This window comes from Marmota marmota, unplaced genomic scaffold (genome assembly GCF_001458135.2).
Source record: "Marmota marmota marmota unplaced genomic scaffold, marMar, whole genome shotgun sequence".
NCBI classification, from domain to species: Eukaryota; Metazoa; Chordata; class Mammalia; order Rodentia; family Sciuridae; genus Marmota; species Marmota marmota.
The window spans coordinates 5,600,952-5,623,955 of NW_026000242.1; the positions used below are offsets into that span (position 1 = coordinate 5,600,952).

At 39.3% G+C, this 23,004-nt stretch overlaps 1 protein-coding gene across 2 annotated transcripts; it reads left to right on the plus strand.

Moving 5' to 3' along the window:
- Positions 1–2,781: 2,781 nt before the first annotated feature.
- Ift46 (intraflagellar transport 46) lies at positions 2,782–22,917 on the plus strand. Of its 2 annotated transcripts, XM_015489789.2 has the most exons (13): positions 2,782–2,946; positions 3,622–3,718; positions 7,563–7,642; positions 10,322–10,474; positions 11,186–11,322; positions 12,555–12,629; positions 12,803–12,896; positions 13,328–13,456; positions 16,451–16,572; positions 16,966–17,032; positions 21,637–21,697; positions 21,984–22,069; positions 22,517–22,917. In XM_015489789.2, the coding sequence occupies exons 3-13, from the start codon at positions 7,598–7,600 to the stop codon at positions 22,613–22,615; spliced, it is 1,068 nt and encodes a 355-aa protein (XP_015345275.1). In that variant the 5' UTR covers positions 2,782–2,946; positions 3,622–3,718; positions 7,563–7,597; the 3' UTR covers positions 22,616–22,917. The 2 variants fall into 2 exon arrangements, with proteins under 2 accessions (XP_015345275.1, XP_015345276.1); XM_015489790.2 differs by lacking the exon at positions 10,322–10,474 and having other exon boundaries at positions 2,785–2,946.
- The last annotated feature ends 87 nt before the right edge of the window (positions 22,918–23,004 follow it).

The following is a 23,004-nucleotide window of genomic DNA, read 5'->3' on the forward strand; positions in this document are numbered from 1 at the left end:
TAAAAATAAATAAATAAAGGTATCGTGTCCATCTACAACAAACATAAATAAATAAATAAATGGAATCAACCTGTGTCCATTAACCAGTAAACGTATAAAGTAAAATGTAGTATATACGATTTTTTTTTTTCCCGTATAGGGGATTTAACCTAGGGGAAGTTAATTACTGAGTCACGTAAAAAAGCCTTTTTTAATTTTTAAGTTTTGTTTTTGAGACAGGGTCTCACCAAGTAACTTAGAGTCTTGCTAAATTGCTGACACTGACCTTAAACTTTCGATCCTCCGGAGGTACCTTAGCATTCTGAATGCTGGGGTTATAGACCTGCACCAAGATGCAGGGCAAAATGTGGTACATATATACAGAGGACTGGGGATGTAGATCAGTGGTAGAGTATTTCCCTAGCATGTGCAAGGCCTTGGGCTCAATCCCTGGTACCTCCCCCTCCCCACACACACTGAAATACTATTCAGCCATAAAAAGGATGAAATTCTGTCATTTGCTATAACATGAATGAAACCCGAGAACATTCTGTTAAGTGAAAAATCCAGGCACAGAAAGACAAAGACCACTTAATCTCACATATATTTGGAATCTAAAAATACTGATTCATACAGAGGCTGAGAATAATAGGAGGGAGAAAGCAAGTGGGAAATATTGGTCAATGGGTACTAAACTGTACCTTGCAGAACTGAATTTTGGTAGAATCATTACAGATAACAATAGTGTGCTATGTGCTGTATACTTCAAAAAAGCTAGAAGAAAGGATTTTGAATGTTTTCAAAACAAAGAAATGATAAATGAGGAGAAAGATAAATGAGGAGACCTTGATTTGAAATTACACAATGTATATATGTATGGAAACATCACCTGGTGCTCCAGAAATATGTACAATTTTTAGGCACCAATTAAAAAATTAAATTTGGTGCATGCCCGTAATCCCAGGGTTTGGGAAGCTGAGATAGGAGGATCTCAAATTTAAGGCCAGCCTCAGCAATTTAATGAGGCCCTAAGCAAGTTAGTGAGACCCTGTTTCAAAATAAAATATAAAAATGGCTGGGGATAAGGTTCAGTTGTTAAATACCCCTAGGTTGAATTCCTGCTACCCCATCCAACCCCTTGCAAAAAAAATTAAGACTCTCTCTTCCCTTTCTTAGTTATTAGGGATTGAACCCACCACTGAACTACACTCTCCACCCGCCTGTACTGTTCTTTTGAGTACAGGGGTTGAACCCAGGGGTGTTTTACCACTGAGTTATATCCCTAGTCTTATTACTTTTTTAAATTAAATTAAATTTGTTTATTGTACCAGGGATTGAACTTGGGGCACATAACCACTGAGCCACATCCCCAGCCCTTTCAAAATTTTTTTTTATTTTAGAGACAGGATCTTACTGAGTTGCTTAGGGCCTCACTAAATTGCTGAGGCTGGCATTGAAGGTGCCATCCTTCTGCTTCAGTCCACTGGGATTACAGGTATGTGCCACCAAGCCTGGCCCAGCCCTTTTTATTTTGAGACTGGGTCTAGCTAAATTGTTGTGGCTGCCCTTGAAATTGGGATCTTTCTGCTTCAGCCTCCATAGTAGTTGAGATTGTAGATGTGTGCCACTTCACTCTGTCCAATAAGCACTTTTAAAGTTACTTATTATGCAACAATAAAGTAAAAAAAATTAAAAATTAACAAACACACTCAGATCCTGCCTTAAACTCATATGAATTTTTAGTAAATAAAAATATGTGGCCGGGCCCAGCGCGGTGGTGCACAACGTAATCCCAGCGGCTCTGGAGGCTGAGGCAAGAGGATCGCGAGTTCAAAACTAGTCTCAGCAAAAGCAAGGTGCTAAGCAACTCAGTGAGACCCTGTCTCTAAATAAAATATAAAATAGGACTGGGGATGTGGCTCAGGGGTCAAGTGCTCCTGAGTTCAATCCCTGGTACCTCCAAAAACAAAACAAAACAAAACAAAACAAAAAAAGGGCTGGGATGTGGCTCAGTGGTTAAGCATCCCTGAGTTCAATCCCCGGTACCAAAAACAAAACAAACAAATAAACAAACAACACCAGGATACGGTTAAGTTTGAATCTCAGATAAAGGAGGAATAATTTGTTAGTGTAAGTATGCCTCTGTAATGGGACACCGTGGAACCAAGGAGTATAAAATAATATAAAAGCCATAAAAATACCTTAAGGGGTTGGGATTGTGGCTCAGAGGAAGAGCGCTTGCCTTGTATGTGTGAGGCACTGGGTTCGATCCTCAGCACCACATAAAAATAAAATTAAGATATTGTATCCACATATAACTAAAAAATAAATATTAAAAAAAAAGAACCTTGAAAGTGGAGGGGCTGGGAATGTGTAGCTCAATGGTAGAGCACTTGCTTAGCACGGGTGAGGTACTGGGTTTGATCTCTAGCACCGGGGGAAAAAAAAAGTGTTTGGAATAACTGGAAAGTATGTCTAAATTCTGATTAGACAGATCTAGGATAAAACGCATGCCTCAGGATCCTTGCTCTTAAACAGGGAAAAACATGATTTCCAATTGGAGGGCTGAAATTAATAAACCAGCTCTGCAACATATGGCCGCTAGGTGCCGCAACAGAAGCATTTGCTGAAACCATAGACAAACAGGAGAGTTGGCCGCCCAAAACGCCCAGAGCCCATTTGGACTCTTTGATCTCCTTCCGGCGAATAGAGATCCTACGCTGGAAGAGGCGTAAGTGCGGGTGAATGGGAGAGATCTCACGATAGTAGGACCAAGTCTCGCGGTTTTTTCTTTCTTTCTTTCTTTTTTTTTTTTTTTTTTTTTTTTCCATTTTACCTAGCGACTGAGAACAGGCCGGTTGCTCCTAGTAGAATCCTTGAAGTGCCCTGTTGTGAGATTGGAGTGAGACCCCAGTCCTAGGCTGGGGTTCTTTCCATATAGAGGAGACGGATTCAGAAGGGCTCCAGGTAATTCGTACTCACCCCATCGGAAAGGGAACGACCTTCCTCCCTCCCAACAGGACGCCTCTTGCCATCTCTATGACAACTCTTCTTCCCTTTCCCCACCCCACTACCAACTGTCCTGTTTCTTTTACTCCCCACGAAACTTAAGTGGAATTTTATCTGCCAAACGAGTGAAGATGGAGGTGACGCTTTTGGATTACTCAGTGGGACCCATAGAGAGACTGCAGTTGACCCTCTCTTCGGGACTCCGCCCCCACCCCCAGCCCGGTCCCGGAGGTGACCACCAGACAGAATTGTTTCTAGAACCTCTATAACCTCCCCTCAGAAAACCCAACAGCTTTTGGAAAAATGACCGAACCTGGGAAGAAAGCCGCTGTCTGCCTTTGCATGTACATCTAACAGCTTTGCGGGAGCTGCTAGAGAAGTCATTTCCCTCCAAGATTCCCTCGGTCCTCAGCCAGCCTGCTGGCAGTTCCTACACGAGGGCTACAGCAGAATGGCTGAATTGTTTGAACCGGGGCCAAGCAGTCTTAAGGAAAGTTTGGATGGGGTTGAAGGTTTTATGTAGAATTGGTGTCTTGGGTGAGGAGGAGGAAACCATGATGGTTTGGAAGGCATTTCCCGGCAGAGTGTTTAATGTACAATCCATGATATGTAATCATATCTCCTTTTGCTTAGACCAAGATTGTTGAGAATCAGGCATATGATGAACGTATAGAGGTTAACGACCCCGAAGAGGTTGCAAGTATTTGTACTCCAACCCCAGGGCAGCAAGGTAAGAGAAGAATGAAGAGGAAAGAAGAGAAATGGTTGTTAAAACAAATAGCAGGATGGATTTCATGTTTGTCTCAAGTTCCTGATTTATAATAGCAAATTTTGACTTTCAGAGTCAGTTACTTCATTTGCCGTTGTTTCTGTTTTCTAACTAGTTAAGGAGGGAGAAATCACAGCTTGTTAATTGCAGGATCTTCCTTAACCCAACCCTATCACTTTTACTTCATGTTACTACTCAGCTTATGGTCTGATCTGTAAAGCATTTGCTATTTGTGATGCTAGACATCAAACTCAGGCCTCCTGCATTCTAGACAAGCAGTCTACTACTGATCTCTAGTCCCTGTTGTAGCTGTTGTTTTAACTTATCAAAACTGTTTTTTACACTGCTTCTGCCCTTAATCAGCAACCCTAGCCAAAATATCAACAGAATAGTTTTAGATGATTTGACACCATTCATTTGTTCAACAAACATTTTTCTTTTTTTTAAAGATGGGAGTCTCACTATGTTTTTCAGGCTGGTGTTGAACTCCTGGGCTTAAATGGATCCTCCTGCCTCAGCCACCCAAATACAGGTGCATACCACCACATCTGGATCTGGCTCAACAAAGTTTTTTTTGTGTGTGTGCATTATAATTTTACATAATAGTGGGATTAATAAACATTTTTGAATGCCTACTCTATGTCATGCCAACCTTATGCCTGGCACTGGATATACAGTGTTAAACAAAAGACACATTGTCCCGCCATCCTTCTGCTTGTACTCATGGGAGAAAGATGACAAATGAATTAATTAATAAACATGGCTACAAATGTGATAAGTGCATTGATGGAGAAAAATTGCTGTTAAGGAAAATAATGGTGAGGAAGGAGATTTTTTTTGGTACCAGGGATTGAACCCAGGGATGCTTAACCACTGAGCCACATCCCCAGCCTTTTTGTGTTTGCTTATTTGTTTGTTTTTGTGGTGCTGGGGATTGAACCCAGGTCCTTGTGCATGGGAAACAAACACTGTATCAACTGAGCTATATCTCCAGCCCATTCCAGCCCTTAATTTTTTTTTTAAGTTGTAGTGGACACACTACCTTTATATATATATATATATATATATATTATTTTTTTTTTTTTTTTACAAATGTGCTGAGGATTGAACCTAGTGCCCCACATATGCTAGGCAAGTGCACTACCACTGAGCTACACCCCAGCCCCCTTTTTTAAAAATTTGAGACAGCATCTCACTAAGTTGCTGAAGCTAACCTGGAACTTGCAGTCCTCCTGCCTCAGCCTCCTGAGTTGCTGGGACTCCAGAGGTATACAACTACACCTGTCAAGGGAATGTGTTTTTGATAGGGTAGTCAGGAAAGATAAAAGGAGAAGAGTCCATCATATGGGAGAGGAAAGTGGTATATGGTTAGATTAGAGAGGTAGGCAGGAGGCAAAACAAGTAAACTTTTTTTAAAAAACATTTTTTAGTTATAGGTGAAACCAATACCTTTATTTTATTTTTATGTGGTGCTGAGGATCGAATCCAGTCACAACCCCAGCCCAAACTTTTTTTTTTTTGATAAAATTTTCTTAGTTGTAGATGCTACAATGCCTTTATTTTATTTATTTATTTTTATGTGGTGCTGAGGACCAAACCCAGTGCCTCACATATGGTGCCTCTATGACTGAGCCACAATCCCAGGCCAAAACAAAACAAGCACCCTTTAGCAGCTATGTTGCTGTTTTGTTTGTTTGTTTTGGAGTTTTTTTTTGGTTTTTTGGTACCGGGTATTGAACTTGTGGGCACTTAACATAGAGCCACATCCACAGTAATTTTATATTTTATTTAGAGACAGAGTCTCAAGTTACTTAGGGTCTTGCTGCTGAGGCTGGCTTTGATCCTCCTGCCGCAGCCTCTCACGCCCCTGGGATTACAGGCATGCGCCACCATGTCTTATGTTACTGTTTTTAAAATTTATTTATTTTTTAGTACCAGGGATTAAAAGTCAGGGGCACTCAACCAATGAGCCACATCCCCAGCCCTATTTTGTATTTTATTTAGAGAAAGGGTCTCACTGAGTTGCTTAGTGCCTCGCTCTTGCTGAGACTGGCTTTGAATTGGTGATCCTCCTGCCTCAGCCTCCCAAGCCACTGGGTTTATAGGCGAGCGCCACTGCACCCAGCCCCTTTGATCTTTTTTTTTTTTTTTTAATATTTTTTAGTTTTTAGCGGACACAACGTCTTTGTGGTGCTGTGGATCGAACCCGGGCCGCATGCCTGCCAGGCGAGCGTGCTACCGCTTGAGCCACATCCCCAGCCCCCCTTTAATCATTTTAAGTATAAAGTTAATGGCATTAAGTACTTTCACAATGTTGGGTAACTGTCACTACTGCCTATTTCTCCAGAACTTTTTCATCATGCCAACCTATTGAACAGTAACTCCTGATGCCTTTCTTCTGAGTCCCTGGTCCACTATTCACTTTGTTTCTACAATTTGCCTATTCTGCATACTTCATAAGTACAATCATATTGTATTTGTCCTTTTATGACTTCTTTCTTTCTTTTCGTTTTCTGTTTTTCAGTACTGGGGATTGAACCCCATCCCCAGCCCTTTTGTTTTATTTTGAGGCAGGTGTCACCACGTTGCCCAGTCTGACCTCAAGCTTACAATCTTCCTGCTTTACATTCCCAAGTAGCTGGAAGTAGAGTGTGGGCCACCAAACCAGGCCTGTGGCTGACTTATTTCACGTAGTAAAATGTTTCAAGGTTCATTCATGCTATAGTGTGTCTCAGAACTTCATTCCTTTTTATAGCTGAATCATATTCCGTTGTATGGATATGCTACACTTTGTTTATCTGTTCATCTCTTAATGGATACTAGGGTTGTTTTTACCTTTATGCTGTTGAGAATACTGCTGCTATGTACAGAGGTGTACAAGTGTCTGTTTGAGTCTCTATTTTCAGTTATATTGAATATGTATCTAGTCACCAGGTTTTTGACTTGAGCATCTTTGTACTCTTGCCAGCTGTGGAAATTATAACTTCTTTTCAGTTGGCTAATTTAGTAAGCCAAAAAATGGTGTTTAATTTGCATTTACTTGATTTAGAGTCATCTAACAAGTTTTCATGCCAGTTTATACCTTATATCTGATTATACTTTAATTGTTCAGAATATTTTTATTACTGTTACAGATACTGATTCAGATTCAAATTTATAACTATCTGTTATTTGCCAGGCTCTAGTTTACTTCCTTCTGTGTAAGTTTTATCACTTGATCCTTACAACAGTCCTGGGTAAGAAATATTACTGACCGTACTTAGAGATGGGAATACTGAGATTGAGAGAGATTAAGGCATTTTGTCCAAGTGAGAAAGTTTTCTATCATATCCAGTCTTCTGAATTAATCCATCACTCTTCTCACTTTACTAATCACTTACCTCATTTTGCCAATGAAAAAACTAATAATAATAATATGCTATAATATGATAGTGACCATATTATACTAATTTACTTATTTATTTTTAACCTTTATTTATTTTTTATGTGGTGCTGAGGATTGAACCCAGTGCCTCACATGTGCAAGACAGGAGCTCTACCACTGAGCTCCAGCCCCAACCCCAGCCCTATTATACTAATTTAATAAAATTATATTGTAGAGTGGAAGATAATCATCTAGTATAACATCTAACCCAATCTTTTAAGCACAGTAATGTTTAGTAAATATAATTTGAATTGAATTGATACAGCCATTCTTAAAAATCCTGTCCATAGAATAGTTAAAGCATAAAATACTATAAACTAAAACTATTTGTTTTTAAAAATCATTTAAATAGTAACCTAAAACGGAAATTTTTCTTCTAAGGACTTCCTCATTCTGGCTGTCTTCCTAACAAGACTATGGCTGATAATAGCAGTGATGAGTACGAAGAGGAAAATAACAAGGTGCAGTATAACCCACAGCTTCTTGTAGAATTTCTGCTTTAAGTTTTTAATAGATTATTTGAAATGATATCAGCTCAATAATGAACATTTCCTGAATGCTCAATGCCAGTGGTTGGGTACATTTGTACTCATGGAGGAAATTCAGGAGCAAAGAGCCTTGAGATTTTGACTTCAGCAAAAATAAATGCTTCTTTTTTGGGGGGTGGGGGTGGGGGTACTGGGGATTGAACCCAGGGGCACTTAACCACTGAGCCACATCCCCAGCCCTTTTATATATTTTATTTAGAGACAGGGTCTCACTGAGTTGCTTAGGGCCTTGCTAAATTGCTGAGGCTGGCTTTGAACTCTTAATCCTCCTGCCTCAGCCTCCCAAGCCACTGGGATTACAGGCATGCGCCACCATGCCTGGCTTTTCTTTTTCTTTTTGAGGTCCTGGGAATGGAACCCAGGGCCTTGTATGTGGTAGGCAAGTGCTCCAACACTGAACTACATCCCTGACCTAAGCCTATCATTACAGATGACTTTTTGGTGAAAATTTGCTATAAAGTCTGCCAGTGCTTCACAAACTTTACTTATCATAAGAATCAACTGGTATACTTACTTTTAAAAATATAGATTCCCAGTCCCTATTCAGAATCTCAAAAGCCAAAGAGAATTTATATTTAATAAGTAGTTCATGTAATTCTCATGTTAAATTAAGAATTATTGGTCTATGAATTTTTTCATCATCAACACTTGTGATATTGCAAATATTTTGTGAAAGAGATTTTAATTTTGAGGTCTTAAGAAACAGATGACCCTATTTTCCTATCAACTTAGGAAATCACCCTGTTTCTGAAAGAAAGTTGGAAAGATACCTCTATCTCTATCCAGGGAGAAGTTGCACGTGTAACAACCTTTTTTTTTTTTTAATCAGGGATTGAACCCATGAACTCTTAACACTGAGTCATATCCTCAGCCCTTTTCTTATTTTTTATTTTGAGACAGGGTCTCACTAAGTTGCTTAGGGCCTTGCCAAGTTGCTGAGGCTGGCTTTGAACTTAGATCTTTCTGCTTCAGCCTCCCAAGCCACTGGGATTACTGATGTGTACCTTAACACCTGGCCAATGGTCATATTTTAATTGTCCTTTAAGAAAAGGAACTATCAAAAGTCAATTAAAAAATTAAAAAAAAGCTGTCATTTATTTTTAAAAAATCAATTAAAAAATTTTTTTCAGTATGTTCACAAAAATCTATTTTAAAGTTTTATGAAAAGTAAATATGTATATGGTATATGTATGTCTGTTATTTGTGTACAGAGAGACTGGAAGTATATATACACATACATATATATCATATTTCTATTCTCATCATTTTTTAAAATACCAGTTTGGTAACTGATTTTTTTTTTTTTCATGATACTTTTTTTTATTAGTATTTATAATGATCTTGACATATCATACATTTGATTCAAATCAATTAAAAAGTTTTAATGGGGCTGGGATGTGGCTCAAGCGGTAGCGCGCTTGTCTGGCATGCGTGCGGCCCGGGTTCGATCCTCAGCACCACATACAAACAAAGACGTTGTGTCCGCCAAATACTAAAAAAAATAAATAAATATTAAAAAAATTCTCTCTCTCTCTACCTCTATCTCTCTCACTCTCTCTTTAAAAAAAAAAAAAAAAGTTTTAAAAAAAGAAAAGGAACTATAGAAATTCAGGTGAAGAATATTTGAGGTAATACAGGAAGCTGTAAATATATAGGCTGACTTTATAAAAAGACTAAAAAGTAACATTTTAAGGTAGTCTTTCTCCATGACTAGGTACACTGTTTTAGCATCTTATATACATGATAATCTCTTAGGCATTTGATCATAAAAAATCCTCCCCTATTATCTTAAGGATTTTATAAAGCACAACTTTCAAGAAGCAGACAAAAGAAAATAGAAAAGTTTTCTTTAATTGACCTTCAAATTTGGTATATCCGCCCTCAATTGTTTTAGTCTACATGCCTTAGTCAGTATTTAAGCCTCATTTATCTTTCCAGTTTAGTATGTACCCAGCATCAGCAAAAAACCATCTACTTTTGAGTAATCTTTTTTTGGGGAGAGGCAGGTACTACAGATTGAACCCAGGGGCTCTTTATCATTGAGCTACATTCTCAGTCCTTTTTATTTTTTATTTTGAGACAGGTCTCATTAAATTGATCAGGCTAATCTCGAACTTGTATGCCTCTTGCCTTAGCCTGCCAACTCACTAGGATTACAGGCATGCACCATCATGCCTGGCTTGAATGATCTTTAAATCAACAATTAATACTCTTAAAAATTCCTTTTGCCAAACCTGCTTCCTCTGACCAAGGATAATTTTGGCAAATGTTATTCTAGAAGATTCTTATCAATTATATACCAATAGTCATTGACTGAATTCTGCAACAACTGTGTATTATTATCTGTCATAAATATTACAGATAAGTTAGAGTATATTTTTATCTATGTATAATAAATCTGTTATTTGTAGAGGAATATGTGACTGAAAACAGTTTTTGGTGTCTTGGAATGTGCCACAGTTTTATGTGCCAACAGCTGCTTTACCATAAATGAAATATTTTTAAAAACTGGAATCAGTATAAGCCATATAGCATATGGAAACCAAGCTTTCAAAACATACTTTTAAAGGGGGCCAATTGGTCATCCTTCAGGTCCTAAGGGAGGGAATGCCACAGGCTCCAGGCCACAGAGGCAAAGACATGGACCCCATCCCAACTGCCCCTGCAAGTCCCAAGCGCCACCAGACCCCTTCTCATGGACTTGAGAGGGTGGGTTGGTACATAGACAGCCAGAAGCTCATAAAGGTAGGTTATATTGCCAAGAGCAAAAGATCCCTTATCCTGAGATGGAATATATAGTCATTGTACTTAACTTATGGGGGAAGGGAAGGGAAATATGGCTAGGTCAAATACCCCATGAAGAGAAATATCACTGAGCAAAAGTAGAAAACGCATAGTCTCTGAAATTGCTGGTCAGAATTCAGGCTCAGGGTTGATTATGAAATTTCTTTTTTTGATAGTTTCAAGCAGATTACTCTGAGCAGTCTTGCAAATTAAATGCTAGATTTCCTTGTGATCTTTGTGAGTATTAAAACCCTCTAGTTTGTCTTCCCTGTTTCATCTTCCCCCATTTTTTCCTTCAATAATTATTTAGAGTTGTCATCCTCTTCTTGGAAAGTCCCTAAATTTTAGGGTTGAAGCTCTTTGGATAAAGTTTATCAGACCTCTCAGGATCTCCTAAGTAATAAGTATAATAAGTATAATTTGGAAAGAATTTGTACCCCAGCTTCAGGTAGATTAATACAGTTGTAGAAAGTGGGGACTCAGTTTGTAGCTAACCAGGAGAAATAGACTCTGATGCCCCTTCTGGAAGTACCACCTTCCCTTTCTGGGGACTAGGTGCCAGGTGTTTGGGGGTGGGGGGGTATAGGTTAGAGCACTTTTAGAACTAGGCCTCTGAGTCATATTATATTTCTCTTTGTATGAACATTTCTCTGTCTACCTGCCCTATCCCAGGAGAAAAAGAAGACCTCACAGTTGACACCTCAGCGGGGCTTTAGTGAAAATGACGATGACGATGATGATGACGACTCATCTGAAACTGATTCTGATGATGATGATGATGATGAAGAGCATGGAGCCCCTTTGGAAGGGTGAGGAAAGGCCTATCACTAAGGATACCCATGCCAAGGAGGAAGCATCTCCTTTAAGATACTGGGCTGGGAGGACATCATTTAGAAGTGAAATTGCAGCATCTCTCTTTTTTTTGGTAGTAGGGATTGAATCCAGAGACTCTTTACCACTAGGCTACATCCCAAGTCCTTTTTGTTTTTTATTTTGAGACAGATATTACTAAGCTACTTTGTCAATGTTCATTACATTCATTACATTTTATTTAATTACAATTAATGTTATGTGTTCTACTGTTTTTTTAATATGTATATTTTTATGTATTAATAGAAATACTTTTAAATAACTGTGCAATATTCAGTTTGACATAATTAACCATCTCCCAAATGATGGATATTTTATTTGTCCCAATCTTTTGCTTAGTAGTAACACTACTAAAAATAAATAAATAAATAAAGTAACACAGCTAAAAACATTTCTGAGCTGGATACAGTGGCACATACCTGCAATTCCAGTGACTCAGGAGGCTGAAGTAGGAGGATTGAAAGTTTAAGGTCAGCCTTGGCAATTCAGCAAGACCTTGTCTCAAAGTAAAAATATAAAAAGGGCTGGAAACATAGCTCAGTGGTAGAGCACCCCTAGGTTCAATTCCTAGTACTGCATAAACAAAAACAAACATAAAAATCCCCCTTGTTTTTTAGTGCAAACTATTTTATATGTCAGAAATTAATATCTTAGGGTGTTGGAGGTATAGCTTAGTGTTAGCATGCATGAGTCTGTGTTAATCCCCAGCACCAGCAAGGAAGAAAATCTTGTTTTACCCTTCAACTTTTCTCATTATCTCTTTCATATAAAAAAGGGAAAGTGACTAGGGATACAGTTCAGGAGGAAAGTGCTTGTCTAGCATGTGTGAGGCCCTGGGTTCAATCCCCAGTACTGCCAATAAATAAATAAATAAATTTAAAAAATAAATAAAAAGGGAAAAACAATATGCTTTTAACATAAAAATTTTAACATAAAAAATTATGCTTTAGATTTTCTCCAGTTTTGTCCTTCAGCATCAAAAACAATTAAGAGCTAATTATAACTGATTTTAAAGTTGCCTTGCAAGCCACCAGGAAAGGCACATGTGGGTGGGGCAGAAGCTAGGTTCAGGGTCACTTCTTGTGGTCACAGGAACACACATGTTGACCCAGGGTTCTGCCATCTCTGCTCTTCTTGTGCATCCTAAAATGAGGTGTTTTCCTTTCCCCAGGGCCTATGATCCTGCAGATTATGAGCATTTGCCAGTTTCCGCTGAGATTAAGGAACTCTTCCAGTACATCAATAGGTGAGAATGAGAACCTTCCAATGAAGCACACTCTACTACCTTGTCCCTGAACCTTTTCATTCTCTATCCAGTCTGAAACAAGACCAGTTTCCTTGGATTTTTTTTTTCAAAAGCCTGAATAGCAAGGAAACATTCTCTACCTGCCTTCACCTTCCCTTGGCAATATCTTTTAGGTACACACCTCAGTTGATTGACCTGGACCACAAACTGAAACCTTTCATTCCTGATTTTATCCCAGCTGTCGGGGATATTGATGCATTCTTAAAGGTACAGTCAGTGTGTCCTAAAAATGACTTATTAGATGTTAGTTCTAATTCATGTCTTCTAATAATTCTGCTAATTCTTTTACTACCATAATATATGTCATTTCATTGCCATTCTTTACCTTGTTCTGTTCTCCAAGTACTTATTGTTGCTAAGTAATACTTTATCATCTCATTATATATTAAAAAAACACTCTCCTGTATTTGCGTTCTAATTGTTCATGAATCCAGCTTTGTATTTAAGTTCTCAAAGACCATGTTTTTTTTTCTAGACAATATTCAGTATGATATGATAAACAAGCATGCTTTTTAATACTATAAATAATAATGAACCACAAGACTACTTCCTTTTCAGCTTATTGAAAACAGCAGGTATGGCTTTCTATGGTCCTCATGTTTGTTTTCCTTCTACTTTCCTACCTTTTCCTTAACCAGGTACCACGTCCTGATGGAAAGCCTGACAACCTTGGTTTGTCCGTATTGGATGAACCTTCTACAAAGCAGTCAGATCCTACCGTCCTCTCACTCTGGTTAACAGAGAATTCCAAGCAGCACAACATCACAGTAAGAAACTGGCCTTGGGGCTGGGGTTGTAGCTCAGTGGTAGAGTGCTTGCCTAGCATGTGTGAGGCACTGGGTTCAATCCTCAGCAGCACATAAAAATAAAAAAAATAAAGGTCCAACAACAACTTAAAAAAAAAACTGGCCTCGTACAGGGCTCAGCTGGAGAGGGTGGGCCAAGAGTAGAAGCCTTGCCAGCATTTGTATAATTGACTTTACCACCTATTAAAAGGGATGGGTGTGACATCAGTCCAGCCCCCTGCCCCACTTTTTTATGGTACTGGGAATTGAACCCAGGGTCTCAATGCTTGTAGGTAAGCCTCTACTTGAGCTACATCTCCAGCCCTTTTAAAAACCTTATTTTGAGACAAGGCTTACTCTAAGTTGCCCAGGCTGGCCTCAAACTCGTTGTTCTCCTATCTTAGCCTCCCAAGTATCTGGGATTATAAGTGTGTTCTACCACACCAAGCCAGCTCCATTTTGTAAAATGAGTTTTATTGAAATATAATTCCATGCCGAAAAATTCACCCTTTTAAATTATAAAATTCATTGGTTTTTAGAATATTTACAGAGTTGTACAACTTTTGTCACTTTTTTTTTTTTAGAGAGAGAGAGAGAAAGAGAGAGAATTTTTTAATATTTATTTTTTAGTTTTCGGTGGACACAACATCTTTGTTTGAATGTGGTGCTGAGGATCGAACCCGGACCGCACGCATGCCAGGCGAGCGCGCTACCACTTGAGCCACATCCCCAGCCCACTTTTGTCACTTTTTATGCCTAGCTAATATTCCTCTGTCTGCATATACATTTTATATATATGATTGTTTCCACTATTTTTTTTTAAATTGAATTCTGGGGTACTCGACCACTGAGCCACATCCCCAGCCCTATTTGATATTTTATTTAGAGACAGGGTCTCATTGAGTTGCTTAGCACCTTGCCATTCATTGCTGAAGCTGGCTTTGAACTCATAATTCTCCTGTCTCAGCCTCTAGGATTACAGGCATGTGCCACTGCAGCTGGCCTGATTGTTTCCACTTTTATTAATAATATTGCCATGAACATTTGCATACAGGTATTTTTGATGTTGATTTTGATTTTTCTTTTTATGATCTGGGGATTGAACCCAGGGCCTTGTGTATATTAGGTAAGCAGCACTCTACCACTGAGCTACATCTCCAGCCCTTTTTATTTTATTTTGAGAGAGGGGTCTCACTAAGTTGCCCAGGCTGAACCTATGATCCTCCTACCTTAACCTCCCATGTAGCTGGGAATATAGGTGTACGCCACTGTGCCTGCCTTCATATACAAGTGTTTGCTTGAGCATCTATTATTATTTCTCTTGAAAATATATGTGGAAATGGAATTGCACAGCCATTCCAAGTGCTGTGTCACTGAGCTATCCCCACTGAGCTATATTTAACATTTTGGGGAACCATCAAACAGTTTTCCAGAGTGGCAGCACCAGTTTACAGTCCCACCAGCAATGAATGAGAGTTTCAGTTTCTCCACATCCTCACCAATGTTTGCTATTGTCTGCCTTTTTAATTCTAGCTTTCTTAGTAGATGTGAAATGGCATTTACTGTGGTCAGCCCTATGACCTGCCCCCCCCGCCCCGCCCATGGCTCTAGAAAATTTTTTTTTTATATTTATTTTTTAGTTGCAGGTGGACACAATATCTTTATTTTATTTTTATGTGGTGCTGAGGATCGAACCCAGTGCTTCATGCATGCTAGGCAAACACTCTACTACTGAGCCATACCCCAACTTGGCTTTAGAAAATTTAATTAGGGTTTTTGTTTCAGTCAGCTTTCTGTCACTGTAGATAATTTTTTTATAACTATATTTGATTTGTTTATTTTTATATAGTGCTTAGGAACTATATGTGTGAACCCAGGGCCTCACACATGCTAGGCAAGCATTCTACCACTAAGCCACAACCCCAACCCACTATAGATAATTTATGAAAAGAAAAGATTCAGTTTGGCTCATAGTTTTGGAGGGTTCGGTCCATGATCGACCCTATTGTTTTTGATCTGTGGTGAAGTAGTAAATTATGGCAGAAGTGCCTGGTGGAGCAAAACTGTTCCCTTTCTTTTTTTGCAGAGAGTACCGGGGATTGAACTCAGGGCACTTGATCACCAAGTCACATCCGCAGCCCTATTTTTGTATTTTATTTAGAGACAGGGTCTCACTAAGTTGCCCAGGCTGAACTTATGATCCTCCTGCCTCAGCCTCCCGAGCAGCTGAGATTATAGGCCTGCACCACCACTCCCGGATAAAACTGTTACCCTTCTGATAGCCAGAAAGAAAAAAAAAAAGAAGACACTGAGGTCCAATGATCCCCCTTGGGGCACACTCCCAATGACCTAAAGAATTCACAGTTAGGCACCAACTCTTGACCTTTCCACTATCTCCCAATAGCACCACCCTGGGAGCAAGTCTTTACCACTTGGCCCTTTAGAGGACACTTAAGATCCAAACTCAGGCTGGGGATGTGGCTCAAGCGGTAGTGCGCTTGCCTGGCATGCGTGCGATCCAGGTTCGATCCTCAACACCACATACAAAGAAAGATGTTGTGTCCGCCGAAAACTAAAAAAAATAAATATTAATTCTCTCTCTCTCTCACTCTCACTCTCTCTTTAAAAAAAAAAAAAAAAGGCTGAGGATGCACCCCTGGGTTGAATCCCTGGTACGAAAAAAAAAAAAAAGATCCAAACTCAAGTAGTTTCCTTACCCTGCACTTGGCTGCTGTCAGTCCTCTCTTTTCATCAGCTATCTCACATGTACAATAGCAACAGATATGAAGAGCTAGTGAAAAAAAACTTAACTTTAATTAATTTATTTATTGTAGTACTAGGGATAGAACCCAGAGCCTCACACATGCTAGGAAAGTGCTCTACCACTGAGCTACATCCTAGACTAATCCAGTCTATACAAAACAAGAAAGCTACCTTAATATTTATTTTCAGTCAGCTGTCTCTTTATTTTTCTAGCAACATATGAAAGTAAAGAGCCTAGAAGATGCAGAAAAGAATCCCAAAGCCATTGACACATGGATTGAGAGCATCTCTGAGTTACACCGTTCTAAGCCCCCTGCGACTGTGCACTACACCAGGTAAGACAGCATGTTTCTCACCACAGTAACCCATAGTAACTTTCACCACCTATGAACCATTACTTGTGAGGAGAGTTTCAAAGTCTAGGGACAAATTTGATTAACCTGAGATCCTGGAAAAAAAAAGTACACTTTCACTATACTTTTTAGAAATTGAGAAGTTGTCAGTTGCTGGCTCAGATTGCAGGCATAAAGATTGGTAGTTCTCTGTTATCATTATTTAGCCAGTTCCTCCAACCCCAAGCCCTGGGTAAATTTGGTTTGCTCAATCTAGGTTTTCTTGAAATCCTAATATGCCAGATTGAAGATCTCTCCTTTACCCTAAAATATATTGATCCAAATGCTGCTGTCATTTGCCTGTGTTTCCTTTTCATATTTAATCTGTACCTTTAGGCCCATGCCCGATATTGACACATTAATGCAGGAGTGGTCCCCAGAGTTTGAAGAACTTTTGGGCAAGGTGAGTATAAAATAGCATGAGGTAAGAGAGTGTGACATTCATTCTAGGGCCCAATGTTTTCTGTATTCCTGTACTACCATTATCATCATTGATTTTTTTCTTTTGGGTCACTGGGGATTGAACTGAGGGGCACTTGACCACTGAGCCACATGCCCAGTCCTATTTTGTATTTTGTTTAGAGACAGAGTCTTATTGAGTTGCTTAGTGCCTCACTTTTACTGAGGCTGGCTTTGAACTCATGATCCTTCTTCCTCAGCCTCCTGAGTTGCAGGATTGTGCCACCATGCCCAGCTCATTGACTTTTTAATTGAAGTTTAATACGCAATCACAAGTGTACATGTATTCTAAGTGTTAATCCATCTTTAACTTGGGTAACCAGCACATTGCATTAGTGAACGAAACATTGTCATCATTCTCAGAGCCTCTGTGCTCCCAGATTCTGAGGTAACCAGAGTCTTGTTTTTGACTTTCTCTGAATTTAAAAGTACTTTTTTGTGCCTTCTTTTTTTTAACATTATAAGAGATGCATTCATATTGTTTTGTGTGGTGGTTCATTTGTTCTTGTAACTGTAGTGTGTTCTACCATTTATCACATATATGTATATGACAGTTTATCCATTCTGTAATAGGCATTTGGGTAGTCTCTAAATATTTTGGTCATTAAATAGTGCTATTATGAACATTCTTATGTAACACATACTTTGGGGAACATATGTACTTCCTGCATTATTATTTTAGGTTCCACCTCCACAGGAGCGTTTATGATATTCTAAGAAGCTGTATCTATTTAGAATTACCCAAATTTTTTTTCTCCAAGTGCTGGAGATTGAACCCAGGGCTTTGAGTTTGCTAGGCAAGTACTTTACACTGAGCTACATCCCTAGTATTTAAAAAAATACCCAAGAATCAACTTAAGAAGAAACTGTTAAGACCTTTTTGAAAACAATAAAACTTTAATAGAGGACATAATGAGATCTGAATGATGGAGGATTCAATCTTACAGAGCTGCCAGTTCACCCCAATTTCCTATATAAGCGTAGTGTCAATTCTAATTCCATTAGAATTTTGTTGTTTGTTTGTTTGGTACTGTGACTTGAACCCAGGGCCTCCTGCATGGTAGGCAAGTGCTATACCACTGAGCAACTTTCCCAATCCTTTTAAAATTTTGAGACAAGACCAGGTGTGCTGGTGCATGCTTATAATCTCAGCAACTAGGGAGGCTGAGACAGGAGGATTGCAGTTTCAAGGCTAGTGTCAGCAACTTAGTGAGGCCCTAAGCAATTTAATATGACCCTCTCCCAAAATAAAAATGAAAAGTGCTGGGGATATAGCTCTGTGGTAAAGTATCTCTGGGTTAAATCCCTCACACCAATAAAACAAAATAAAACTCTTTATTGAGATAGAGAGGCCAGCACTGTGGCACATGCCTATAATCCCAGCAACTCAGAAGTCTGTATTAGGAGGATTGCAAGTTTAAGGCCAGCCTCAGCAACTTAGTGTGAAACCTTGTCTCAAAATGAAAATTTAAAAAAGGGCTGGGGATATCTCAGTGACAAAGCACCTCTGGGTTCAATCTTCAGTACAAATAAAATAAAATTTGGAGACAAGGGTCTTGCAAAATTGACCAGGCTTGTCTCAAATTTATGATCCTTCTTCCTCAGCCTCCTGAGTAGCTGGGATTGCAGGCATGTGCCATTATGCCTGGATTTACTATATTTTTTAAAAATTGGAAAGTTCATAATAAAGTTTATATACAGGAATAGGTTTTTAAGACAAATCATGAAAATTTTAGAAAAAAAAAATATGGAGAATTTGCCCTGTCAGAAACCAGAACATATAAAATTATAGTACATAAGAAAATCAAGGATTGGATGTTTTCTTTGATATGCAGAAGATGGGGGGGGAAAGAATATTAAAAAAACAAAGGGCTGGAGCTGTTAGCTCAGTGGTAAAGCACTTGCCTCACACATGTGAGGCACTGAGTTCGATCCTCAGCACCACATAAAAATAAATGAATAAATAAAGATTTTGTGTCCATCTACAACTAAAAATATTAAAAAAAAAAAAAAGGTGGGGGAAATCTTATGGATACAGTAGAGGATAAGGATCAAGAGGGACGGAGAAGGTGAGGGCATGGGAAAGTCTTGGGGAATGAAACGTCAAGTTATGCTGTGTCTTTGTATAACACAATGAATCATATATGTAAGGCACTAATTAATAATAGAAAGAAGATCAATAGAGTAAGTAGGTCAGGGGAGGAAAAGGCAAAATACTGGGGAATGAGATTGATCAAATTATGTTATGTACTTCTATAAATATGACAATGTATCCCACTACTATGTGTAACTATAATGTACTAATGAAAATAAATGAATATAAAAAAATTATAGTAAATCAAATAGAAAGTTACAGGAATAGGAATAGACAGGTCAGTGGCACCTATTAATCCAGAAACAAACCCATGTATATATGGGAGTTTCATATAGAAGTTTTTGTTTGTTTTATATTTTGTAGCTCAGGGGATTTTGAACTTATGACCTCACACATGCTAGGCAGGTGTTCTTATACTGAGCCACACCCCCAGCCCTTGATCAGGGAATTAAATAGCTAGACTGTAGTACCTCCATTCAGCGAAATACTATGCAATGGAATATTATTTGGTGTTTTTTGCTCTGATATGAATAAATAGCAATGTATGTATAAGTGTGTGTGTGTATGTGTGTGTCTGTGTGTGTGTGGTAGTGGGGATTAAACCCAGAAGCCTTCTACCATTTAGCCATTCACCTAATCCTTTTTATTTTATTTTGAAACAGGGTCTCACTGAAATTGCTGAGGCAGCCTTTGAATTTGTGGTCCTGTCTCCCAAATTGCTGGGTTTACAGGCAAGCACTACCAGGCCTGGCAGCAATGATATATTGTTAAATGAAAAAAGCAATTGCAGTTGAGCGTGGTGGCATATGCTGTAATCCCAGCAGCTCAGGAGGCTGAGGCAGGAGGATCACGAGTTCAAAGCCAGCAAAAGCGAGGTGTTAAGCAACTCAGTGAGACCCTGTCTCTAAATAAAATACAAAATAGGGCTGGGGATGTGGCTCAGTGGTCAAGGAGTGCCCCTGAGTTCAATCCCCTATACCCTCTCCATCAAAAAAGCAAATTACAGAACTGTGTACACTCTTAATTATTTTATAAAAAAGTTTTAAGAAGCTAATGGTTTTTAAATTGATAAGCTTGGTACTGAGGCTTATGCCTATAATCCCAGAGACTTGGGAGGCTAAGGTGGGAAAATCAAAAATCTGAGGTCAGCTTCAGCAATTTAGTGAGGTCTAAGCAATTTAGCAAGACTCTATCTCAAACTAAAATATTAAAAAGAGGGCTCAGGGGCTGGGGTTATGGCTCAGCGGTAGAGCACTTGCCTCGCACATGTGAGGCCCTGGGTTCAATCCTCAGCACCACATAAAAATAAATAAAATAAGGTATTGTGTCCAACTACATCTTAAAAAAAAAAAAATAGGGCTCAGGATGTAGCGCAGCTGGTAGAGCCTCCCTGGATTCAATCCCCAATATATATTTTTTTTTTTAAGTAAACTTACAACTTATTTAAATCAAAGCCTGAGTGAAATGATATTTCCATTTTCTCTGTTCCCATGGTGTCCCAGGACCTTTAAGCATTACAATACCAAGTCACTAAATACTTGGGTCATAAACCTGGGACCAGTTTCTTCTTGAATCCAAAATATATTTTTGTGGGCAGTATATTTTGCCCACAAAATCTTTCGGCCCTTCTTGTTTTCTTTTCTTTTCTTTTTTCTTTTTTTTTTTTTTAATATTTTTTTAGCTGGACACAATACCTTTATTTTATTTATTTCGTTTTATGTGGTACTGAGGATTGAACCCAGGGCCTCGCATGTGCTAGGCCAGCACTCTCTGCTGAGCCACAACCCCAGCCCCCTTCTTGTTTTTTTAATATTTATTTTTTAGTTGCAGTTGGACACAATACCTTTATTTTACTTATTTATTTTTATGTAGTGCTGAGGATCGAACCCAGGGTCTCGAATGTGCGAGGCGAAGCCCCCAGGCCCTTCTTTGGTAGTAAATTCCATCCCGCTGATTGGGGGTGGGAGTGGGGGAGATGTTGTTTTACTTTGCTAGGGCTACTGAACAAAGCACCATAGAGTGGGTGGCTTAAACAACAGAAATTTATTTTCTCTCAGTTCTGGAGGCTGGATGTCCAAGGCCAAATCAGCAGCACTGATTTCTTCTAGAGCCTCTCTCCTGGATCATCTACTATTTGTGGCTTCACATAGTCTTCCCTCTGCCAGTGTCAGTGTCAGTGTCCTGATCTCTTCTTGTAAGGACACTAGTCTTACTGCATTAGACCTCATTTTTACTCAGTAAAGATTGCATCTCCAAACAGTTACATTCTGAGGTGCAGAATGAGGGTTTGTTACATTCTGAGTGTTAGGACCTCAACATAGGAATTTGGGGGAACCCAAATTGAGCTATAATTCATGTTTTATGCTAGGAGCTCTTTTCCTTCAGAGAGTGGCTCTTTTGGGCCCACTTACACTTTAGCTTTTTTATTGTGGTCTGTCCCACACCTCTTCCAGGTGAGCTTGCCCACGGCAGAGATCGACTGTAGCCTGGCTGAGTACATTGACATGATCTGCGGTAAGGTTCTCTCTCCTTTCCCAGCCCCTCCTCTGGGTAGCTACATCCTAGGCCTTCAGAAGGGCTTGCTGACTCTGGGAAGATGGCATCTTGACTAACAGCCTTCACTTGTGCAGAGTGGCAGCTTCTAGGGGTGTTCAGGCCTATGTGACTACTTGTTGGGTATTTAATCCACAATCATAGTAATATATCCCATGTGGGAAGGGGTTGGCTATCCTAAACAGAAATGCCCCCTAAGTCCCAGAGTTTGTTTGGTTCTGTTCCTGGGAGTTCTTCTTTGTTTCAGCCATCCTAGACATCCCTGTCTATAAGAGTCGGATTCAGTCCCTCCACCTACTCTTCTCTCTCTACTCGGAATTCAAGAACTCACAGGTGAGATGAGGATCGGGGACTGGACTCAAGCTGTAGTGTGGGGTCTCTGCCAGCCTGGGCCTGCTGCAGTTGTTTCCTGTGGCAGTGGGGGAGTTATTATCTTCATGAGTAAGAGCTGCAGAGAAGGCAGAGGATGGGGAAGTATCAGAGATGGGAGTCTCCATGGAACTTGGTGTGGATCTGTGGATTATACCCGTGCTTCAGGAGAACCAAGTGGCCCAATGAATAGAAGCAGGAAAGAAGTTTAAAAAGGGTGGGGGGTCACTTTTGAAGGAGGTGGGCAAATTTCTAGCTATTTTTCAAAGATAGCACAAGGTATCTGTTTGTAAGCAGAACTGGAAGAAGATTAGAAGCTTAAAGGGTTTTAAAAGAGGTTAGTTCTTGTGAGAAAATGTAGCAATTAGCATATTCCAAATACTTAACATTCTCTCTCCCCTTTCTTCATAGCATTTTAAAGCTCTTGCTGAAGGCAAGAAAGCATTTACTCCTCCGTCCAACTGCATCTCCCAAGCTGGAGATGTAGCAGAGACACTAACCTTCAACTAAGGAGAGAGGCCTGTCGGCCACCTGCTCTGCCGCTGGGCTCAGGACCAGGCATGTGCTGCTACCTGTCTGCCAGAGAGCACTTCACACATTTGCTCTTCCTGTCTCAAATTGCCTTCCCAAGAGAGTTACCACTGTGGGGATTTGAGTTAAAAAATTGAATTTCTGAGATTTCCCCAAAGTAAAAGCTGGGAAGAAAGATTAAAAGGTGTTCTTTTGGGGCTAGGGATGAAATTCTTTCTTTTATTCTTAAAGGTAGTTGGCAATGATTTTACAAATAAAATGCTCTGTCAGTTTTGATATAATTCATATTTTTTGTTTTTTATCCACGGTTCCTGTTTCATTTCTTCTATTGCCCTTATTATTTCCTAAGTGACTAGAATAATGTTGAG

Coding starts and splice junctions, on each gene's coding strand:
- Ift46 (XM_015489789.2), top strand. CDS start 7,598: ATGGCTGATAATAGCAGTGATGAGTACGAAGAGGAAAATAACAAG. Junction 13,457..16,450: donor CCAAGCAGCACAACATCACA/GTAAGAAACTGG, acceptor TTATTTTTCTAG/CAACATATGAAAGTAAAGAG. Junction 17,033..21,636: donor TTGAAGAACTTTTGGGCAAG/GTGAGTATAAAA, acceptor CACCTCTTCCAG/GTGAGCTTGCCCACGGCAGA.